Here is an 18,482-nt window from a genome sequence, read left to right as displayed (position 1 = left end):
CGCCGTCTCCATCCCACTCTCTCTGTGTCTCATCCAGCCTGTTGGCTTTAAATACCAGCCGGGTGCGCACAACTCCGTGTTCCTGTCTCCAGCCAGGCCTTTTCCTGAACTCCAGACTGCCTGTCCCTTTGCCTCCTTGTTGTCTCCATGTGACCACCTGATGGATGTGTCAAACTGGACTTATCTCTCAGTCTCCTCCCTCATATTTGCTCCTCCCCCAGTCTTTTCTTTCCCATCCTCCAACCTGCTCCTGGACGCCCACTGTCACTATCTTCAAAATTAACCCTAATCGGGGACTTCCCTGGTGGCGCAGTGGTGAAGAATCCAACTGCCAATGCAGGGGACACGGGTTTGATCCCTGGTCAGGGAAGATCCTACGTGCCACGGAGCAACTAAGCCCGTGCGCCACAACTACTGAGCCTGTGCTCTAGAGCCCGCGAGCCACAACTACTGAGCCCGCGAGCCACAACTACTGAAGCCTATGCGCCTAGAGCCCGTGCTCCATAACAAGAGAAGCCACAGCAATGAGAAGCCCGTGCACCGCAACAAAGAGTAGCCCCTGCTCGCTGCAACTAGAGGAAGCCCGCGTGCAGCAACGAAGACCCGACGCAGCCAAAAATAAATAAGTTAATTAATTAATTTAAAAATTAAAAAAAAATTAACCCTAATCTGTTTCTTACCACATCCAGCGCTACCACCGTCCAAGGTACCATAATCCCTCCGTCGGATTATTTAAGCCCCCTCCTGACTGGTCTCTCTGTGTCTGCTTTTGCCCCCTACAATCTGTTGTCAACACAGCAGCCAGAGTGCGTCTTAAAACTGTGTGTTAGCCCTGACGCTTCTCTTTTCGGAGCCCGTTAACGGCTTCCTGTCTCACCCACCACGGTGCCTTGCTGGGCCCCACGTGGCACACCGCCTCCCTGATCTGCTTCTCCCCTCGTGGCTCTGCTGCAGCCACGCTGGGCTCTTGCTCATCCTCACGTGCGCCAGGCGGGCTCCTGCCCCTGAGCCTTTGCGCTTGCTGACCCCCTTGCTCGGAAGCCCTGGGAGCAAATACTCACAAGGCTCCCTCCCTCCACCTCCTGGCCTCTGCCCACGCGTTACCTCCTCGGTGAGGCCTTCCCTGACTCCCCTGCTCAGAAGACATCCTCCCTGCACCCGCATCCCCTCGCCCCCTCCTCCCTGCACCCGCATCCCCTCGCCCCCTCCTCCCTGCTTTCCTCATGGCACTGCTCACCCTGGGACATGCTGTGTACTTTGCTTTTCCCTTAGTTGTCTCTCTCCTCCCACAGAATGTAAATCTATGTGAGCAGAGGTTTTTGTCTGTTTGTTGTACCTACAACAGTGCCTGGCACGTGACAGCCCACAAATGGTTGAAACAAACGAATGACTGTGTCGCAGGTTCCAGCATCCACGTTGGTGTAAACACTTGGTCGTGGTCAAATCACGCTCTGTTAGGCGCCACCTTCAGTCCTGCCTTCTTGGATGAGAGGCTCCGGTCTTGCAGGGCCCCGCTCTGGGGCGCCGGGCTCTCTGCTTCTAGGGCTCGCCTGCTCTCTAACTGTTTTTGCCTTGTGCCAATCGTGACGCCGCATCTTCTGGCTTGTGGTTGACGTGCCTTTCATTGGTTTGAGGAGTTATATTGTAAGTAGGCTTCTGGTTACCTGTGACTGGGATAAGTGAATGTTATCCCTTAAATACAGTTTCTTTCGGTTTATTTTAAGTGAAAGTGACTCTGAGATTCACGTTTTTGTGCGCACTACCTGCGTTCATTTCCGGCTTTGTTTGGTTAGGTGGGTGTCCACTACGAACTGACCGAAGAAGAGAAATTCTACCGGAATGCTCTAACACGGATGCCAGATGGCCCCGTTGCCCTGGAGGAATCCTATTCTGCAGTCATGGGCATCGTAACTGAAGTCGAGCAGTATGTCAAGGTGAGAAGCTAATTTCATTCAAATATGTTGTCTTATACACTTAGGAGTATGAGATTTAATGAATATGGAGCTAAAAGTTCTTGACTATATGTAATGTGAATGATGAGGTAATATTTGCTATCTTAAAACAAGGAGTGAACAATAGGGCAAACCTTGTGGGATATTAATCATTTTGGAGAACAGGAAACTATTCTCTTTTGATAGGAAAATTCTGAGAATTTGAAGTGAGAGTTTTCCTAATGGCGATGAAAGAACATGAGCCTTTTAACAGAATATGAAAATATATGTTAATATTTTACAAAATGAAGAGTCAAACTGTAGTATTTAACTGTGTTCTTCTTCATTTGCAGGTTTGGCTTCAGTATCAGTGTTTGTGGGACATGCAAGCTGAGAACATCTATAACAGACTCGGGGAAGATCTCAACAAGTGGCAGGCGCTCTTGGTGCAGATAAGGAAGGCCCGAGGAACCTTTGACAATGCAGAGACCAAGAAAGAGTTTGGACCAGTAGTCATAGACTACGGCAAGGTGAGCTCTGCTGTCTCACTGAAAGGCGTCCGGGGAGCTGGGACGGCAGCGTCCGACTGAAATGAAGCTGAAGCATAAACGCTCCAGCGCGAAAGACTCGCTGATCCGTTGTCGCGCGCTCCTTCCCCTGCAGGTCCAATCTAAGGTGAACCTGAAGTACGACTCTTGGCATAAGGAGGTCCTCAGCAAATTCGGGCAGATGCTCGGCTCCAACATGACAGAGTTCCACTCCCAGATCTCCAAGGTGAGGCGGCAGGACCCTGCCAGTGTGGTGGACCCCCCGGCGCCCCTCGGCCCTCTGCTAAACGCTGCGCTCTCTCCGGACAGTCCCGCCAGGAGCTGGAACAACACTCAGTGGACACAGCCAGCACCTCGGACGCCGTGACCTTCATCACCTACGTGCAGTCTCTGAAACGGAAGATCAAGCAGTTTGAAAAGCAAGTCGAGGTGAGCCCTGTCCCTCGCTGTGTCTCAGGTGGGGTCCACGGGGCGTCTCTGTCGCGCCCCTGCCGTGCTCGTAAGGGTGGACAGGTGATTCTTAGGCGCTTCAGGGTTTGAGAACCACAGGCTCCTGTCTTTTAAAGTCTTTTGCTGTAGTTGTGGACCTTCAGGTCCTCAAACTTGAATTACCTTCTCATAATTTGGAAGGAGGGTGGGACGCCCAGCTCCAGCACGCTTAGACGCTGCTCAGGGCCACCCGGTGCCGCCAGGAGCAGTCACGGGCCTGGCCACGGCGCCGTCGGGAGGGGAGCACGTGTGTTCCGTAGCCGCAGGGTGCCTTCCCGTTCATGGGAATCTGACAGCAGTCTCTGCTGCCCTTGTGAAGGAAAGTGCTCAGTGTATTCTATAACCCTCAAAGCTCTACCGCAACGGCCAGCGCTTGCTGGAAAAGCAAAGGTTCCAGTTCCCGCCTTCCTGGCTTTACATTGACAACATCGAGGGCGAGTGGGGGGCCTTCAACGACATCATGCGGCGGAAGGACTCTGCCATCCAGCAGCAGGTGGCGAACCTGCAGATGAAGATCGTCCAGGAGGACCGGGCCGTGGAGAGCCGCACCACCGACCTGCTGACCGACTGGGAGAAGACCAAGCCTGTCACGGTGAGTCTCGCCCCCGGCGCCGCAGCTTCTCCCGAGCCGGCAGCAGGTGACCTGGCGTCTCCGCTTTCAGACTTAAAAGGCCCTGCCATGGCTTAGCTTTCCAGAATGAAGACTTTCCTTTGTAATTAAAAGGAGCAGTACTTGCAGGTAGTGGATTTGAAAACACGAAAGCCGACCTAGACCTCTTTTTACCCGGAACTCCTCATGACAGTCACTTAAGTCAGGGAATTGTTTTAAAGACTAACGTTTTTCTGTTTGTAAGTTATCCTCTTACTTAGGCATAGTCAGAAGTTAGAATTTCCTTTCTCGTGGACACAGGCCAAGCATCCCCGCTGCCGTCACTGCTAGGTCTGTGCGGTGGGGGGCAGCCCTGAGCTGTGACGTCATTGTCGCGGTTGTTAATGCTTTCTGTACCGGGACCTGCCACACCCTGGTCTCTGGGTTAATTCAAGTATTTATTGAGCACCGACTACATTCTGGGCAGCAGAGATACAGCGGTGACCTGAAAGGAGCCCTACCTGCATGGAGTTACGCTCCAATGGGGCACGGAGGGTAAAGAGTGAACGAGAAGAACATGTGTTTTAAGTCAGATGGTGATATGTGCCGCGGGAAAGGGGTGTTGGTGCTTTCCTGCTCTGCAGGGGGTTGACATGTGGAGGCTGAGGGAGGGGCTGGCAAGCGTGCCGTGGCCGAGGGGGCGTCCAGGCAGGGGGATGGCCAGTGTGGGGCTCAGGCACGTAGGTCACGGCCTGCCTGGCTCACTGGGTGGATTTCAAACTTAGACATACACGTACGCACAGAAGGGGAAGGGTTTTGAAATGCTCTGAACGTCAGTCTGGTTTTGTAGTGAGGATGTAGGTTCTCCGCACCAGTCCTGGGGGCTGATTTGGCCGCCCCACATCTACTGGGTTGGCCTCTGTCCTGCCCGCAGCCCTGTCTGTGCTGCTGGGCCCAAGGTCCTGCCTAGTGTTTCATTTTGGCTGAGGGGCCCCGGTGTTAAGCAGGCTTGTGCTTTTGCTAACGCCAGTGCTTCCAGGCTGTGCAGGGGCGTGAGTACTGATCACTAGACAGGAGTGTGATCACCTGAATTTGAATATCTTTTGTTGCCTCACCTTGCTAGTAATGAACGTGTTACAGTGAAAACTTCGATATTTTGTGTAGTCATTCTCAAAGCTTATCAGAATGGAGAGGAAGTGTGTAAACAGTGTTAAGGCTGAAGCAGAGTCTCCTCCAGTGAGAACAGTGCTTTCCTTTTCCTTCTTCTCTCGGTAACTGATATGACGACTGTGCACCTCAGGGAGGGCGTGGCTGGCAGCCCCAAGCGCCCTGTCCCCTCGGTCAGGAGTGTCCTGCTCCAGGCCCAGGTCTGTCCTGACTCTTCTCGTGCGTCTCCCACGGCACTTAGTGAGGGGGTGGCTGAGTCGGGAGGTGCTCCACCTCTCCTGTGTCAAGTCTGGAAGCAAAAGTTCACCCAGTAATGGACGCGCATCACCAGGGTACAGCTTTTGAATGTTTACGTGCGTAGACGTGTTCAAGGAATCACAAATCCTAGAAGCCCAGCAGGCCCCCTCCACCATCTCAGAGCCAGAGCTCGTCTGTGCTGAGCCCCGGCTCTGATTCTCTGGCCTTGACTGCTTCAGGGCAATCTTCGCCCGGAGGAGGCGCTTCAGGCTCTCACCATATACGAAGGAAAGTTCGGCAGGCTGAAGGACGACAGGGAGAAATGTGCGAAGGCCAAGGAGGCGCTGGAATTGACAGATACGGGACTTCTCAGTGGCAGCGAAGAGCGCGTCCAGGTACGGCGGCTCCAGCGGGCGGGGGGTGGGGCCGGGCTGCTCTTGCTCACGCTGCCTCTGGCCCGGAGTGTCTCAGGAGCCCTGGGGTGGTTCTGCTTCCAAGTTCAGCTGCTTTACTGTGCTTCATCGCAGGTGGCCTTAGAGGAGTTGCAGGACCTCAAAGGCGTTTGGTCGGAGCTTTCTAAGGTCTGGGAGCAGATTGATCAGATGAAGGAGCAGCCGTGGGTTTCCGTGCAGCCTCGAAAGGTAGGTGTCGCTAAAGACAGGTGCTGTGTGCACCTGCACGTACTGACAGGTAGATGTCGCTAAAGACAGATGCTGTGTGCACCTGCACGCACTGACAGGTAGGTGTCGCGAAAGACAGGTGCTGTGTGCACCTGCACTCACTGACAGGTGTCGCGAAAGACAGGTGCTGTGTGCACCTGCACATACTGACAGGTAGGTGTCGTTAAAGACAGGTGCTGTGTGCACCTTCACGTACTGAAAGGTAGATGTCGTTAAAGATAGATGCTATGTGCACCTGCACGTATTGACAGGTGTAGACTTTACTCAGAAACCTGACAAGCAAGGAGCTGTATTGTGAGTTCACAAAATGTCACTTAATGGTCGTTTACATTATTCATCCAGATTAATATAAAATTTCTTCTAAAACCATTTTTAAAATATTTCATCGTTTAAAGGAATGTTGGCAAACTAAATACCATCTTGTGTTTCTCTTGACAGCTTCGGCAAAATTTAGATGGCCTCTTGAACCAGCTGAAAAACTTCCCCGCACGATTACGGCAGTACGCGTCCTATGAGTTTGTCCAGAGGCTTCTGAAAGGTTACCTCAAGGTCAGTGACTCAGAGCTGTGGTCACAGATGTCCGCTAGAAACACGCTGCACGGGTAACATGGCTCACTCTCTCCACAGATAAACATGCTGGTGATTGAACTGAAATCTGAAGCACTTAAAGATCGCCACTGGAAACAGCTGATGAAACGGCTTCATGTAAACTGGGTTGTTTCTGAGCTGACCCTCGGCCAGATCTGGGATGTTGACTTGCAGAAAAATGAAGCGGTTGTCAAGGATGTGCTGCTTGTAGCACAGGGGGAGATGGCTTTGGAGGAATTTTTGAAGCAGGTAAGTAATAGGCTGATGGGCATTCCATATCATGTTTCAGGCTGTGACATAGACTGACGTAGATTTGAGCCTCATATGTGGTCCCTTTTGTCTCCATTACACTCGGTCACTCATGTGACTGGCGAACGCCCACATACTGATGACGTGCCTCTTTCGGTTTCAATTCAGATACGAGAAGTGTGGAATACTTACGAATTAGACTTGGTTAACTATCAGAACAAGTGTCGCCTGATCCGAGGCTGGGACGACCTCTTCAACAAGGTCAAAGAGCACATCAACAGTGTGTCCGCCATGAAGCTCTCTCCGTATTATAAGGTACCGCTGTGGGGAGATGTCCCTCCCGCACATCCACTGTTTTACCTTCAGACTTAGAGTCAGGGCCTTCCCTGGCGGTCCAGTGATTAAGACTCCACGCTTCCACTGCAGGGGGCACGGGTTCGATCCCTGTAGGGGAACTAAGATCCAGCATGCTGTGCGGCCAAAATAAATAGATTTTTTAAAAATAATTAAAAAACTAAAATGGCCAGACTCACAGTTACCAGGTGCCTGGTAGAAAATGTGAGTCACATAACTGGACAGGATCTTTACCTGCATATTGGGGTAAGTTCTGGTGTATCTGAGAGTGGAGAGTTTAGCAGTTGAGCTCTGCCATCCATCCACCCGCTAGGTGTTTGAAGAGGATGCCCTGAGCTGGGAAGACAAACTGAACCGGATCATGGCTCTCTTCGACGTGTGGATCGACGTGCAGAGGCGCTGGGTCTACCTGGAGGGCATCTTCACGGGCAGCGCGGACATCAAACACCTGCTGCCGGTGGAAACCCAGCGGTTCCAGAGGTACAGCCTCGAGCCGGGACGGGGGGCTGAAGGGCAGGCTTGGCTGCTAACCACCCTTTGCACGAAGGCTGACGTTAACCTCGCTTTTAATTTGATTTGTAGTATCAGCACGGAATTCTTGGCTCTCATGAAAAAAGTATCCAAGTCTCCCCTGGTCATGGACGTTCTGAACATCCAGGGGGTACAGAGGTCTCTGGAGAGATTAGCAGACCTGCTAGGAAAGATCCAGAAAGCCCTGGGAGAGTACCTGGAAAGAGAGCGCTCATCTTTCCCCAGGTGAGAGGGTGGTTTTTACGGGGACTGAAGGGAAGGTCAGCTCCGGCGCCTCCTTCCCGCCCCTCCCTCCTGGCCTGTGTGTTGGTCACTCTGACGTCAAGGGTTTTGTTACCAATAACCGATTTAGTGAATACCGTTTCTCCTTCATCCATTGATTGCTAATTATAACAAATAATCCTTAATTTTCTACCGTGGGTTCATTTATTAAGCTTCATTTAAACTATTATTCACCCTCCCAGGCAGCTAGCATCTCTTAAAAATTTAGCTGTGATTCTTTTTTTTTTTTGGCCGCACCGTGTGGCGTGCGGAACTTCCCCGACCAGGGATCGAACCCGTGCCCCCTGTGGTGGAAGCAGGGAGTCTTAACCACTGGACCACCAGGGAAGTTGTATTTTATTTTCTAAGTGGCATTCTTTTCTTTCTGAATAGTTTACTTAGTATAAATAGAGCAGGTTTTTAAAAAATTCATAAGGTGAGGTGAATTATATGAAATCCATGGAATTTCCCTTCAGGATCTTGCTAGGTGAGTGTACATCTCTTGCTGAGGCTGGAAGACATTTGGATGTGATCTGAACTCAGGCTGGAGGGGGCCCGCCACCATCCACACCCACTTTCCTTCACGGTTTGAGGTTTTGCCGCGATTCCCCTTCTGTGTGTATATGTGATGTTTCAGCAACTTAAATGCTGTTTTCATTTTAGGTTTTATTTTGTGGGTGATGAAGATTTGCTTGAAATCATTGGAAACAGTAAGAATGTAGCCAAGTTACAGAAGCATTTCAAGAAAATGTTTGCTGGTGTTTCCAGCATCATCCTGAATGAAGATAACTCTGTCGTTCTGGGCATTTCGTCCCGTGAAGGAGAGGAGGTAGTTACATTTATTGATTGTAACTTAGAAAACTTCACTCCCATCTTTGCGCACTTTAATTCTTAGATTTTCTTTATTTCAGGTTATGTTTAAAACTCCCGTGTCAATTACTGAACATCCCAAAATCAACGAGTGGCTCACCCTAGTAGAGAAGGAGATGAGAGTCACGCTGGCCAAACTCCTTGCCGAGTCTGTTACAGAAGTTGAGATTTTTGGTAAAGCAACTTCAATTGACCCAAATACCTACATCACCTGGATTGACAAATACCAGGTACTGTCCAGTAGAAGGGGGACAGTCTGAAGGTGAGGGCACTGGCTGATCTTTAAAACCATCCTTTTGGGTCTTGTGTGCCGTGCCTCGCAGGCCCAGCTCGTGGTCCTGTCAGCCCAGATCGCCTGGTCTGAGAACGTGGAGACGGCGCTGAGCGGCATCGGCGGGGGCGGCGACACAGCCCCCCTGCACTCCGTGCTCAGCAACGTGGAGGTCACCCTCAACGTGCTGGCCGACTCGGTCCTCATGGAGCAGCCCCCGCTCCGGAGACGCAAGCTGGAGCACTTGGTTAGTCCCATTCCTCCCACTCAGGTTCCTGGGCCTTCGCCTCGGACAGCCGAAAGAACTCACGCTTGAGAAAGATCCTAATTGGTGTCAGGGAGAAAAACAAGTGGATGCCCTGTTGACAAAGGCTGGGGTGTGTCCTTGGCTCGCTGGTCCCGTTGAAAGGCAGTCTTAGGGGACAGGAGTTAACACACACGACCTCCTGACACAAAGGGGTGACACTCGTCCCTCTGGGTCTTTCACACTCTCGTCCTCTCCTTCCCAAAGAACGTGTCCCGTGGCAGACCAGCCCAGCGCGTCTCTGAGCCCAAGCTGCTTGCTGCTGCTGGGCTTTGCGCCCCCGTGTGCAGCAGATGCACTGTTAGGGCAGAGACAGCTGTGCTCCCATCACGTTTCATGCTAGTTGCAACTAGCAGAGTTCTTGTTTGTTGTTTCTTTGTTTTTGTTGCAGCTCTTGATTCTGTGTAATTCCATTGTGTGAATAACAGTTTTATGGTTTTTAAAAGTGAACAACAGTTCTGTTGTTTCTAAAAGTGAATATTTACACTGTAACTGGACCTAGAATCTCAATTTAAAAGTCTACTAAATAACCCCCACACCCCGAGGATACGCTTATGTACTTTAGTTCATGAAATGTACTTTCTGATAAACGCTTTAAAGTGACTCTTTCTTCAGATTACAGAGTTGGTTCACCAGAGAGACGTCACCAGGTCCTTGATCAAGAGCAAGATCGACAACGCCAAATCTTTTGAGTGGCTCAGCCAAATGCGATTTTACTTTGACCCTAAGCAAACTGACGTGTTGCAGCAATTGTCGATTCAAATGGCAAATGCCAAGTTTAACTATGGCTTTGAGTACCTGGGTGTCCAGGACAAGCTGGTCCAGACCCCCCTCACCGACCGCTGCTACTTGACGATGACCCAGGCCTTGGAGGCCAGGTTGGGCGGGTCCCCCTTCGGTGAGTGCCCCCCCACCCCCGACACCTGGGCAGGTGGAGTCAGGTAGGAAACGTACTTTTCGAAGATTAAGCAAACGATCTACATGTATTTCTTAACTGCGTGGCTGGTACCTTCTAAAACTTGAAATCTGTTGGCGGTGATCGCATTTATAGTCGACCCTCGAACAACACTGGTTTGAACTGTGTGAGTCCTCTTAGACACAGAGTTTTCTTAATAGATAGGCAGTCGGCCCTTCACGTTCACCGGTTTCACATCCTCAGATTGAACCAACCATGGATTGAAGTTTCCATCCAAGGTTGGTTGAATCCATGGATGCAGAGCCTGTGGATACGGAAGGCCAACTATTGGACTCGAGGGTCCATGGATTTGGGTAGACACACGGGTCCTGGACCAGTCCGCATGGAGACCGAGGGATGACTGTACTTTGGATTTTTAAAATGAATTGCTTTTTACAGTTCTTAAAACTAAAGGTGTGTTCTTATTTGAGTTCTCAGTTCCTTTTCTTCAAATAATAGGGCCTGCTGGGACTGGGAAGACCGAGTCTGTCAAAGCTCTCGGCCATCAGCTTGGACGCTTTGTTTTAGTTTTCAACTGTGATGAAACCTTTGATTTCCAGGTGAGAAGCTCTGTGGGAACCACCTAGAGTTAAGGGCCTGAGAGGGCTGGGTGGGGAATAGCAGGCGGCACCTCTCGAAGCTGTTAGCCTTACAGCACAGCATGGTCCTTTGGGGGCGGGGTTACTTGAGCTGTTTGAGGTTCCCAACACGTGCTTGACACCGACTTGAGCTTCACGTCTTCAGATTCTTCAAACTCCTCAGTGTAACATATCTTTCTGGTGTCTATGTCTGGGAATAAACAGATATTATGGGAAAGGTTTTTTAAACAACGTGTTAACTTTGTCATTGGGATTTTATTGGCACAGGAGGAAAAATGACACGTTACATCTGTACCACTGTTTATGAGGCACTTGATGTGTGGGGCTGGGCTCCTTGCCTCACGTGTGAAGCTGATTCCACCTTCACAGCCCCTCCCACCCACCCCCCCACCCCGGGAGGAAGGCGATATTGTTCCCATTTCAAAGATGAGCAGACAAGGGTTTCAAGACGTGATCTGCCCAGGGTGGGACCAGTCATCCAAGCCAGAAGCGGAGCCCCGTACAGCCAGCACCGCGGCCGCGGTCTTAGCTCCCTTCCCTTCTTCTCGTTTCAGGCGATGGGACGGATCTTTGTGGGGCTTTGCCAGGTGGGCGCGTGGGGCTGCTTTGACGAGTTCAACCGCCTGGAGGAGCGGATGCTGTCGGCCGTGTCCCAGCAGGTGCAGTGCATCCAGGAGGCGCTGCGCGAGCACTCCAGCCCCAGCTACGATAAGAGTGAGACTGGCTTCTCCTTACAGTTACCCGGAGGGCGCAGAGGGGGCCCCCTCTTTGATGAGAAATAAGCGAGAATTTAATGTAGCCCCAGGACGCGCTGCTGCAGGCGGGGCAGTGCGTCCTGACGGAAGACAGGCGGGAGGGCCCAGGGTAATGCTGCACCCCTCGTCCCCAAGCAGCCCCGCGGAGCCGTCAGTCCTTCTCCTGTAGCAGAGTCCCCGTGCTCCCTCCCCCGGCGCCTGCGCACAGCACAGGTTTGAGCCGCTCTGGGCCCTCCGCGTCCCCCTCCTCCTCCCTGCATCCCACAGAGCCAGGCCTCCTGGCCAGAGTGTTGGGAATGAGCCCTCGTCACGGTGGGAGTGCCTGCTCAGAGGGCCCCGGGGCTTGTTGCGCACACAGCCTGGGCGCGTGAGCTGGAGGACGTAAATAAATACATCACCTTGGCGAGTTTACCTTTTAAAGTTCCCTTTTTTTCCATAGTAACGGTAACTCATCTTACCAGACCTCCTAAATAAAACAAAAGGAGTGTCAAAGAAATCAGTACCTGTGTACTCCATGTTCCATGTTCTCCTATGGAGGAAGTCTGATGCCTAAGTAGTCCAGGGATGGGGAGCGGGGGGGCTGTTTATTTTGTGTTTTCCTTTGATGACCCTAGGAGAGGGTCATTCTCGTGACCTCAGCCGGTCAGTTTTGTCACAACATGGATTGGTTTTTATTTTTGCAACTATTGTTGGGCTGCATTTCTATTCTTGCATTGACCTTGTGACGCTCAGTAATGCACAAATAGTGGGTTTCCTGCCTCTGGTGACTTGATCCGTTACACATTTGGACGGCTTTTGTGTCGGTGAGGTGGGTGAAGATGGGCCTGCCTGGGCCGGTGGGCGTTGTGTCTGGTGAGAGCCTGCGGAAAGGCCAGACGGCAGCTCCCCTGGAGTCCTGGGCCGGCAGGGAGATGGGTGCTTGCTCTGCAATTTTAGAGAGATTTTGGAGGAGTTTTTTGACTATCATGAGTCTTAACACCATCCTCGATTTTCAGCTTCTGCCCCCATTACTTGTGAGCTGCTGAACAAACAAGTCAAGGTGAGCCCAGACATGGCCATCTTCATCACCATGAACCCCGGCTACGCGGGCCGATCGAACCTTCCAGACAACTTGAAGAAGCTGTTCCGGAGCTTGGCCATGACCAAGCCCGACCGGCAGCTCATCGCCCAGGTCATGCTGTACTCACAGGGCTTCCGCACCGCCGAGGTCCTTGCCAACAAGATCGTCCCGTTCTTCAAGTGAGTCACTTAGAGTTATTCCGAATCGTGTTTCTAGCATGCGTTAGGTGTGCCGTTTAAAGTTTGCCTGTGAAATTACGACACTACGTTGCGCGTGTCCATCTTATTTCTTGACGTTTGATGCTCCTGGTGCTCTAAGTGTACTGTTTTTTAAGAAAACCCTTTCTCTTTTAGACTATGTGACGAGCAGCTCTCTTCTCAAAGCCACTATGACTTCGGTCTCCGAGCCTTGAAGAGCGTGCTGGTGAGTGCAGGAAACGTGAAGCGGGAGCGGATTCAGAAGATCAAGAGGGAGAAGGAGGAGCGCGGCGAGGTGGTCGACGAAGGAGAAATTGCGGAAAATCTCCCTGAGCAAGAGGTGTGCGGGACATCCTTTAAGCACTCAGACCCAGACTCTGGTTGTGTTTCCCTTTGCCACCCTGAAGTCGTGCCTTGAGGGCTCTCATTGCGACTCACGTGCCCCGGGGTGAACGGAGGGGACCCGCGTTTGACGGGAAGCCTGGGGGTGGGGGTGGGGCGTTGGACCTCACTGCTTGTTCACAGGACAGCTGTGCCATGGGTCCTCCAGGGACAGGGCAGTAAATGTGGAGCCGGCACCCCCCCCCCCCACAAGAGCTCATCCCCTTCTCCCCACACAGATCCTGATCCAGAGCGTCTGTGAGACGATGGTGCCAAAGCTGGTGGCAGAAGACATCCCGCTGCTTTTCAGCCTCTTGTCGGACGTGTTCCCTGGGGTCCAGTATCACCGGGGCGAGATGACGGCGCTGAGGGAGGAGCTCAAGAAAGTGTGCCAGGAGATGTACCTGACATACGGAGACGGAGAAGAAGTCGGCGGGATGTGGGTTGAAAAGGTAGCTGGGATCGTGGTGTTGGCTGGCGCCTCACAGACCCCGCAGGCGGCCGTGAGCAGTAACGACGGCCGTGGACTTGGGGGAGAAGCCACGTCTTATCAGGCTTTGTCCACGAGGCGCGTCGTCTGGTTTGTGAAGATTTGCCCCAAGTCCTGTTAGGATTTTTTCTTAACTTGAGAGTAGTGACAGGGAAACTTACCTGAAATTTTCAATTATGTGGTATAGTTTGTTCTCTGAAAATGCTGGCTAAAAGGGGATCATGATGAAAAACGTCTATGGCAGTAAAAGATCTGCTTACAAGACTTTGCAGTACCACGATTAACAACATAAATGTGCTAATCAATAGAGTTTACATTCTGTATCGACTTCTATCCTTTCTCTCCTCTGTGAGACTCACTTAAGAAAAAGCATGTCACGTGCACAAGCTGTGTGTGCTGACTCTGAGCTGCGGTCCTGGGTTAGACAGGCGGCTTGTTTATCTGGCCTCTGTCCTCCCGGCAGGGCATCTCAGGGGTCTCTTCTGAGGCAGCTCAGTGAGCGTCTCCTGACTCAGTCCAACAGCTCCACAGTTCAGTAAAAACCCTCTGTATTTGCTGTGCTTGTGGCCGGTTGAAGGTCTCTCTGGTTAGAAAGTCCCAGTACTTGCCTTGAAAGAGTCACAGCACGCGTTTCTTGCTTGGGGGTGGGAGAAGTGGTGAGGAACCTCCCACGTTCTTTCTCTGGAGTGGTCACGGTGCTGGTCGGTTTGGCCCTCAGGTTCTCCAGCTCTATCAGATCACCCAGATCAACCACGGCTTGATGATGGTGGGGCCCTCGGGCAGCGGAAAGAGCATGGCCTGGCGCGTTCTTCTGAAGGCTCTGGAGAGGCTCGAGGGTGTGGAGGGCGTGGCCCATATCATCGACCCTAAAGCCATCAGCAAAGACCACCTGTACGGAACCCTGGACCCCAACACCAGGGAGTGGACCGATGGGCTGTTCACACACGTTCTGAGAAAGTAAGTGCACTTGGGTGGGTGTCTGCCCTCCGGAGAATTGGAACCTAGGCACTCTGTCCTCGTGGTAACAGCGTACGTTATTCTTCTTACCACGCTCTGGACAAATTAAAGTCACTTTAGAAACCGTTACAGGCTGAGCATTTTCAACCTCAGTCACCCGCTGCTGTAAAATCCTCCCACACCAGGATCATAGACAACGTGAGGGGTGAGCTGCAGAAGCGCCAGTGGATCGTCTTTGATGGCGATGTGGATCCCGAGTGGGTGGAGAACTTGAACTCGGTGCTGGATGACAACAAGCTGCTGACTCTGCCCAACGGAGAGCGCCTCAGCCTTCCGCCCAACGTACGAGCCTAAGTATTCTGCCCTGACTGCCTGGCGCGCAGCCCGGAGAGCGGCTCAGCCTCTGTGGCGGCAGTCGGTGCCGGAGCCTCTCTGCGCTGGGTTCTTTCCATTCCTGTGGCTAGTGAGAAATGTTTTCAAAGGGTTCATTCATAACTTTCCACTGCTTGCTGAAAATTAAGCATACTCCGCAATTCCCAGGTAGCCTTTCCTACAACTCCGTAAGGTGGGGTTATAGTGAGGATTTCTGGGAAGTGGCAGAACGAGGGATTTAGATATGGACGCTTTCAGGGTCATCCCTTGGAAATGAGCACTTGATCCAGGTCCTGACCACACCACCTGATAGAGCGGTAAACATGGGCAGGCCTGGCCTGGGTGCGCGTTCATACTTTGACCACACTTTTCTGGAGTTCCGTCGTGTGCCGGGCCTTGTTCTAGATGCTGAAAATGTAGCTGTAAACAACATAGACAAAACCCCTGCTCTCCTGGGGCTCACAGTCTGAGGTGGGAGACAGACAGGATAAGTGGTGATGGGGCTACAGAGAAAGTAAACTGGAGGGGAGCAGCCGCCGGTGCCGAGGGGTGGAGCTTGCACTGTCAGAAGGGGCGGCGCTGAGGCTCCCCGGGGAAGCTGAGGGCACAAGGGAGCAGCTCCTGTGGCTTCCGGGCGCTCCAGGTGGAGGGGCGGGTGGCGGCAGGAGCGTCTGGCCGTGCCCAGTGTGTGCGAGGAGAGTGGGGCGGTTGGCTGATGCGGAGAGAAGTTGGGGCAGGCCCCAAGGGGAAACGGGCGAGATGAGGTCAGGCCCGGGGTCACTGAGGACTGGAGCTTGCCCGCTAGGTGAGCTGGGAGGCCACGGCACCCCAGGCACAGCCGTGGAGGTGCTGAGAAGTATCTGAGCTGTGGGTGCAAGTTCAAGCTTGCACCAGTGGGATCGGCTGACGGGCTGGAGGTGGGCAGGAGGGAAAGGAGTCCAGTAGCACTCCGGAGCCGCTGGTGAGCAGGAGCCTTTATCGTGACGACGGGTCAGCATCGGTGGTTATCACCGCTTCGGAAACCAAGCCGCGGGTCTGGGAACGTGCGCTTATGCAGACTCGTATCTTGATTTGACTTGTTGGGTTCTTTTCTTACAGCTCATTACCCAGTAGATTCTAAATGTTGTCAGAAAGATTGATCTCCTTGTGAGGCGTGTTAGCAGTGAGGTTAAGGCTCTGGGATCAGACCGTCCGGTTTGAATCTCAGCCCCACGGGTGACTAGCAGTGGGACCTGGCGAGGCTGCCAACCCCACGTGCGAAAGGAGGCCCTGCTGGCCGGCCTGCCGGCGGGTTTGAGGCCAGGAACCTGGCCACAGCGCCTCACTGCCGACCCTGCCGCCCAGGGAGCCGTTGGCTCTGTCCCACCAGAGCTCCTCTCCTCTCCTCCCCGCCACACACAGGTTTTTTCCTGCCCAGATTCTCAGGGGGAGAGCTTGGTGGATGTTGTGATGATGCAAACGGTAGACATCTTTACTTCTAAACCAAGTGCAGCAGGATTGGTTTAAGTTGCTCTTTCAGTGGGCATATAGGTAAAATAATCTTAGCATCCGGGTCTCTACCAAACCCGTGTCATTCATTAAGCGTGCTCAGTGTTCTCTCCCCTCCAGGTGCGCATCATGTTTGAAGTGCAGGACCTGAAGTACGCCACGCTGGCCACGGTGTCACGCTGCGGCATGGTCTGGTTCAGCGAGGACGTGCTCGGCACGGACATGATCTTCAACAACTTCCTGGCCAGGCTGCGCAGCATCCCCCTGGACGAGGGCGAGGACGAGGCCCAGCGCCGGCGCAAGGGCAAGGAGGACGAGGGCGAGGAGGCCGCCTCCCCGATGCTGCAGGTACGCGGGCCGGCGCCGCTCCGCCGAGTGCGGCCAGCGGGCAGCTGAGGGTGCTGGGCCGCGGCGCAGAGCGAGGCCAGGCGTCCCGCCCCGAGCATCTGGACGTCGGGGTGCTTTTCACGATGGTCACTGCGCCTCCGCTGAGGCCAGCCACTCGCTGGAGGTTTGCATAATCAGTGCAATCGCAGCTGCAAAAGCGTAGCCGTGCACGGAAAATTTAAAGAATTCTTTTGGTTTTCTCTGCAAATTGGTGAAAGGTGGACCGTGTGCATTTCGATGGTGAAGACCAATGTTCCTAGGAAGCGTGATTTTTTTTTGAGAACCACCAAGATGAAGGAATAAGGGTTGGTCGTTGAAGCTTCATTCCTCGTTTTTTCAACCCATAAAACTGTGTTTCGCAGTTGCGTGACCCTCTCCTGGGCCTAGGTTAGAGCAGATGAAAACCTCCCCGCTTTTTGAGATGGTAGCTAAGCATCGTTCACTCCCTCCTGTAGATCCAGAGGGACGCAGCAACGATCATGCAGCCGTACTTCACGTCCAACGGCCTGGTCACCAAGGCCCTGGAGCACGCCTTCAAGCTGGAGCACATCATGGACCTGACGCGCCTGCGCTGCCTGGGCTCGCTCTTCTCCATGCTGCACCAGGCCTGCCGCAACGTGGCCCAGTACAACGCCAACCACCCCGACTTCCCCATGCAGATCGAGCAGCTGGAGCGCTACATCCAGGTCAGGGCGGGCTCCAGCTGCAGCCAGGGGCTGGGGGCGGTGCCGGCAGCATCTCTGGGCACCACTGCTGCAGGGTAACATCGTTGTAAATGTCTTTCCTTTATTGTTGAAATTCCATTTAAAACGGGACCCACTTCCTATTCCAATAGCGCTATCTGGTTTACGCCATCCTTTGGTCCTTGTCTGGAGATAGTCGGCTGAAAATGAGAGCAGAGCTGGGTGAATACATCAGAAGGATCACGACGGTGCCACTGCCCTCTGCTCCCAACATCCCCATCATCGACTACGAAGTGAGTGCGCGCCTCGACTGGACGACGTTTTTTCTTTCGTAGGAAGGTTTTGTCCGTTTAGTTTTCTGTGGCACAAGGGATGCAGGTTGACTTGGAGGTTCTGACTTGCATGCAAGTGAGCAAGTCTTGTAGGTGAGCAGGTACGGGGGTCCCGGGGTGACCAGCGCCCGCCCGTGTGTGCAGGTGTCCATCAGCGGAGAATGGTCGCCGTGGCAGGCCAAGGTGCCTCAGATTGAAGTGGAGACGCACAAGGTGGCCGCCCCTGACGTCGTCGTGCCAACGCTGGACACCGTCCGCCACGAGGCCCTCTTGTACACCTGGCTGGCCGAGCACAAGCCGCTGGTCTTGTGCGGCCCTCCTGGGTCTGGCAAGACCATGACGCTGTTCAGCGCCCTCCGGGCCCTGCCCGACATGGAGGTAAAGAGGCTGGAGTGGGCAGCGGGCCCGGGGCTCAAGCCCGGGGTCGGCCTTCCAGCACCTCACTCGGTTCCCCCCTTCTCCAGGTCGTGGGTCTTAACTTCTCCAGTGCTACTACTCCAGAGCTCCTGCTGAAGACTTTTGACCACTACTGCGAGTACAGACGCACACCTAACGGGGTCGTTCTGGCCCCTGTTCAGCTTGGAAAGTGGCTGGTGTTGTTCTGTGATGAAATCAACCTGCCAGACATGGATAAATACGGGACGCAGAGGGTCATATCCTTCATCAGGCAGGTGTGTTTATGTCCACGAGGTGCCCTCTCCTCCACACCGTGTCGTGTTCACATTTGCCCCTAACGTGTCTCACTCCCCCCTTCCCT

At 53.2% G+C, this 18,482-nt stretch overlaps 1 protein-coding gene across 1 annotated transcript in view; it reads left to right on the top strand.

Annotated features, from left to right (window-relative positions):
* The window catches only part of DYNC1H1 (dynein cytoplasmic 1 heavy chain 1), a 66,138-nt gene that overhangs the window by 22,805 nt on the left and 24,851 nt on the right, over positions 1 to 18,482 (top strand). The window contains exons 12-39 of the mRNA XM_082450969.1: positions 1,794 to 1,934; positions 2,285 to 2,461; positions 2,595 to 2,705; positions 2,789 to 2,908; positions 3,321 to 3,560; positions 5,201 to 5,356; positions 5,489 to 5,602; positions 6,080 to 6,190; positions 6,269 to 6,478; positions 6,647 to 6,793; positions 7,146 to 7,312; positions 7,415 to 7,588; positions 8,288 to 8,453; positions 8,536 to 8,724; positions 8,818 to 9,012; positions 9,685 to 9,967; positions 10,484 to 10,584; positions 11,178 to 11,337; positions 12,374 to 12,617; positions 12,792 to 12,975; positions 13,256 to 13,468; positions 14,225 to 14,463; positions 14,649 to 14,805; positions 16,444 to 16,671; positions 17,166 to 17,396; positions 17,546 to 17,686; positions 17,870 to 18,103; positions 18,190 to 18,396. Coding sequence (XP_082307095.1) covers positions 1,794 to 1,934; positions 2,285 to 2,461; positions 2,595 to 2,705; positions 2,789 to 2,908; positions 3,321 to 3,560; positions 5,201 to 5,356; positions 5,489 to 5,602; positions 6,080 to 6,190; positions 6,269 to 6,478; positions 6,647 to 6,793; positions 7,146 to 7,312; positions 7,415 to 7,588; positions 8,288 to 8,453; positions 8,536 to 8,724; positions 8,818 to 9,012; positions 9,685 to 9,967; positions 10,484 to 10,584; positions 11,178 to 11,337; positions 12,374 to 12,617; positions 12,792 to 12,975; positions 13,256 to 13,468; positions 14,225 to 14,463; positions 14,649 to 14,805; positions 16,444 to 16,671; positions 17,166 to 17,396; positions 17,546 to 17,686; positions 17,870 to 18,103; positions 18,190 to 18,396 — 5,040 coding nt within the window. The remainder of the gene's footprint in view (positions 1 to 1,793; positions 1,935 to 2,284; positions 2,462 to 2,594; positions 2,706 to 2,788; positions 2,909 to 3,320; positions 3,561 to 5,200; positions 5,357 to 5,488; positions 5,603 to 6,079; positions 6,191 to 6,268; positions 6,479 to 6,646; positions 6,794 to 7,145; positions 7,313 to 7,414; positions 7,589 to 8,287; positions 8,454 to 8,535; positions 8,725 to 8,817; positions 9,013 to 9,684; positions 9,968 to 10,483; positions 10,585 to 11,177; positions 11,338 to 12,373; positions 12,618 to 12,791; positions 12,976 to 13,255; positions 13,469 to 14,224; positions 14,464 to 14,648; positions 14,806 to 16,443; positions 16,672 to 17,165; positions 17,397 to 17,545; positions 17,687 to 17,869; positions 18,104 to 18,189; positions 18,397 to 18,482) is intronic.

This window comes from Balaenoptera physalus (genome assembly GCF_965194825.1).
Source record: "Balaenoptera physalus genome assembly, chromosome: 2".
NCBI classification, from domain to species: domain Eukaryota; kingdom Metazoa; phylum Chordata; class Mammalia; order Artiodactyla; family Balaenopteridae; genus Balaenoptera; species Balaenoptera physalus.
Note: the sequence above shows the minus strand (reverse complement) of the source record. Positions and strands in the feature narration are given on the sequence as shown.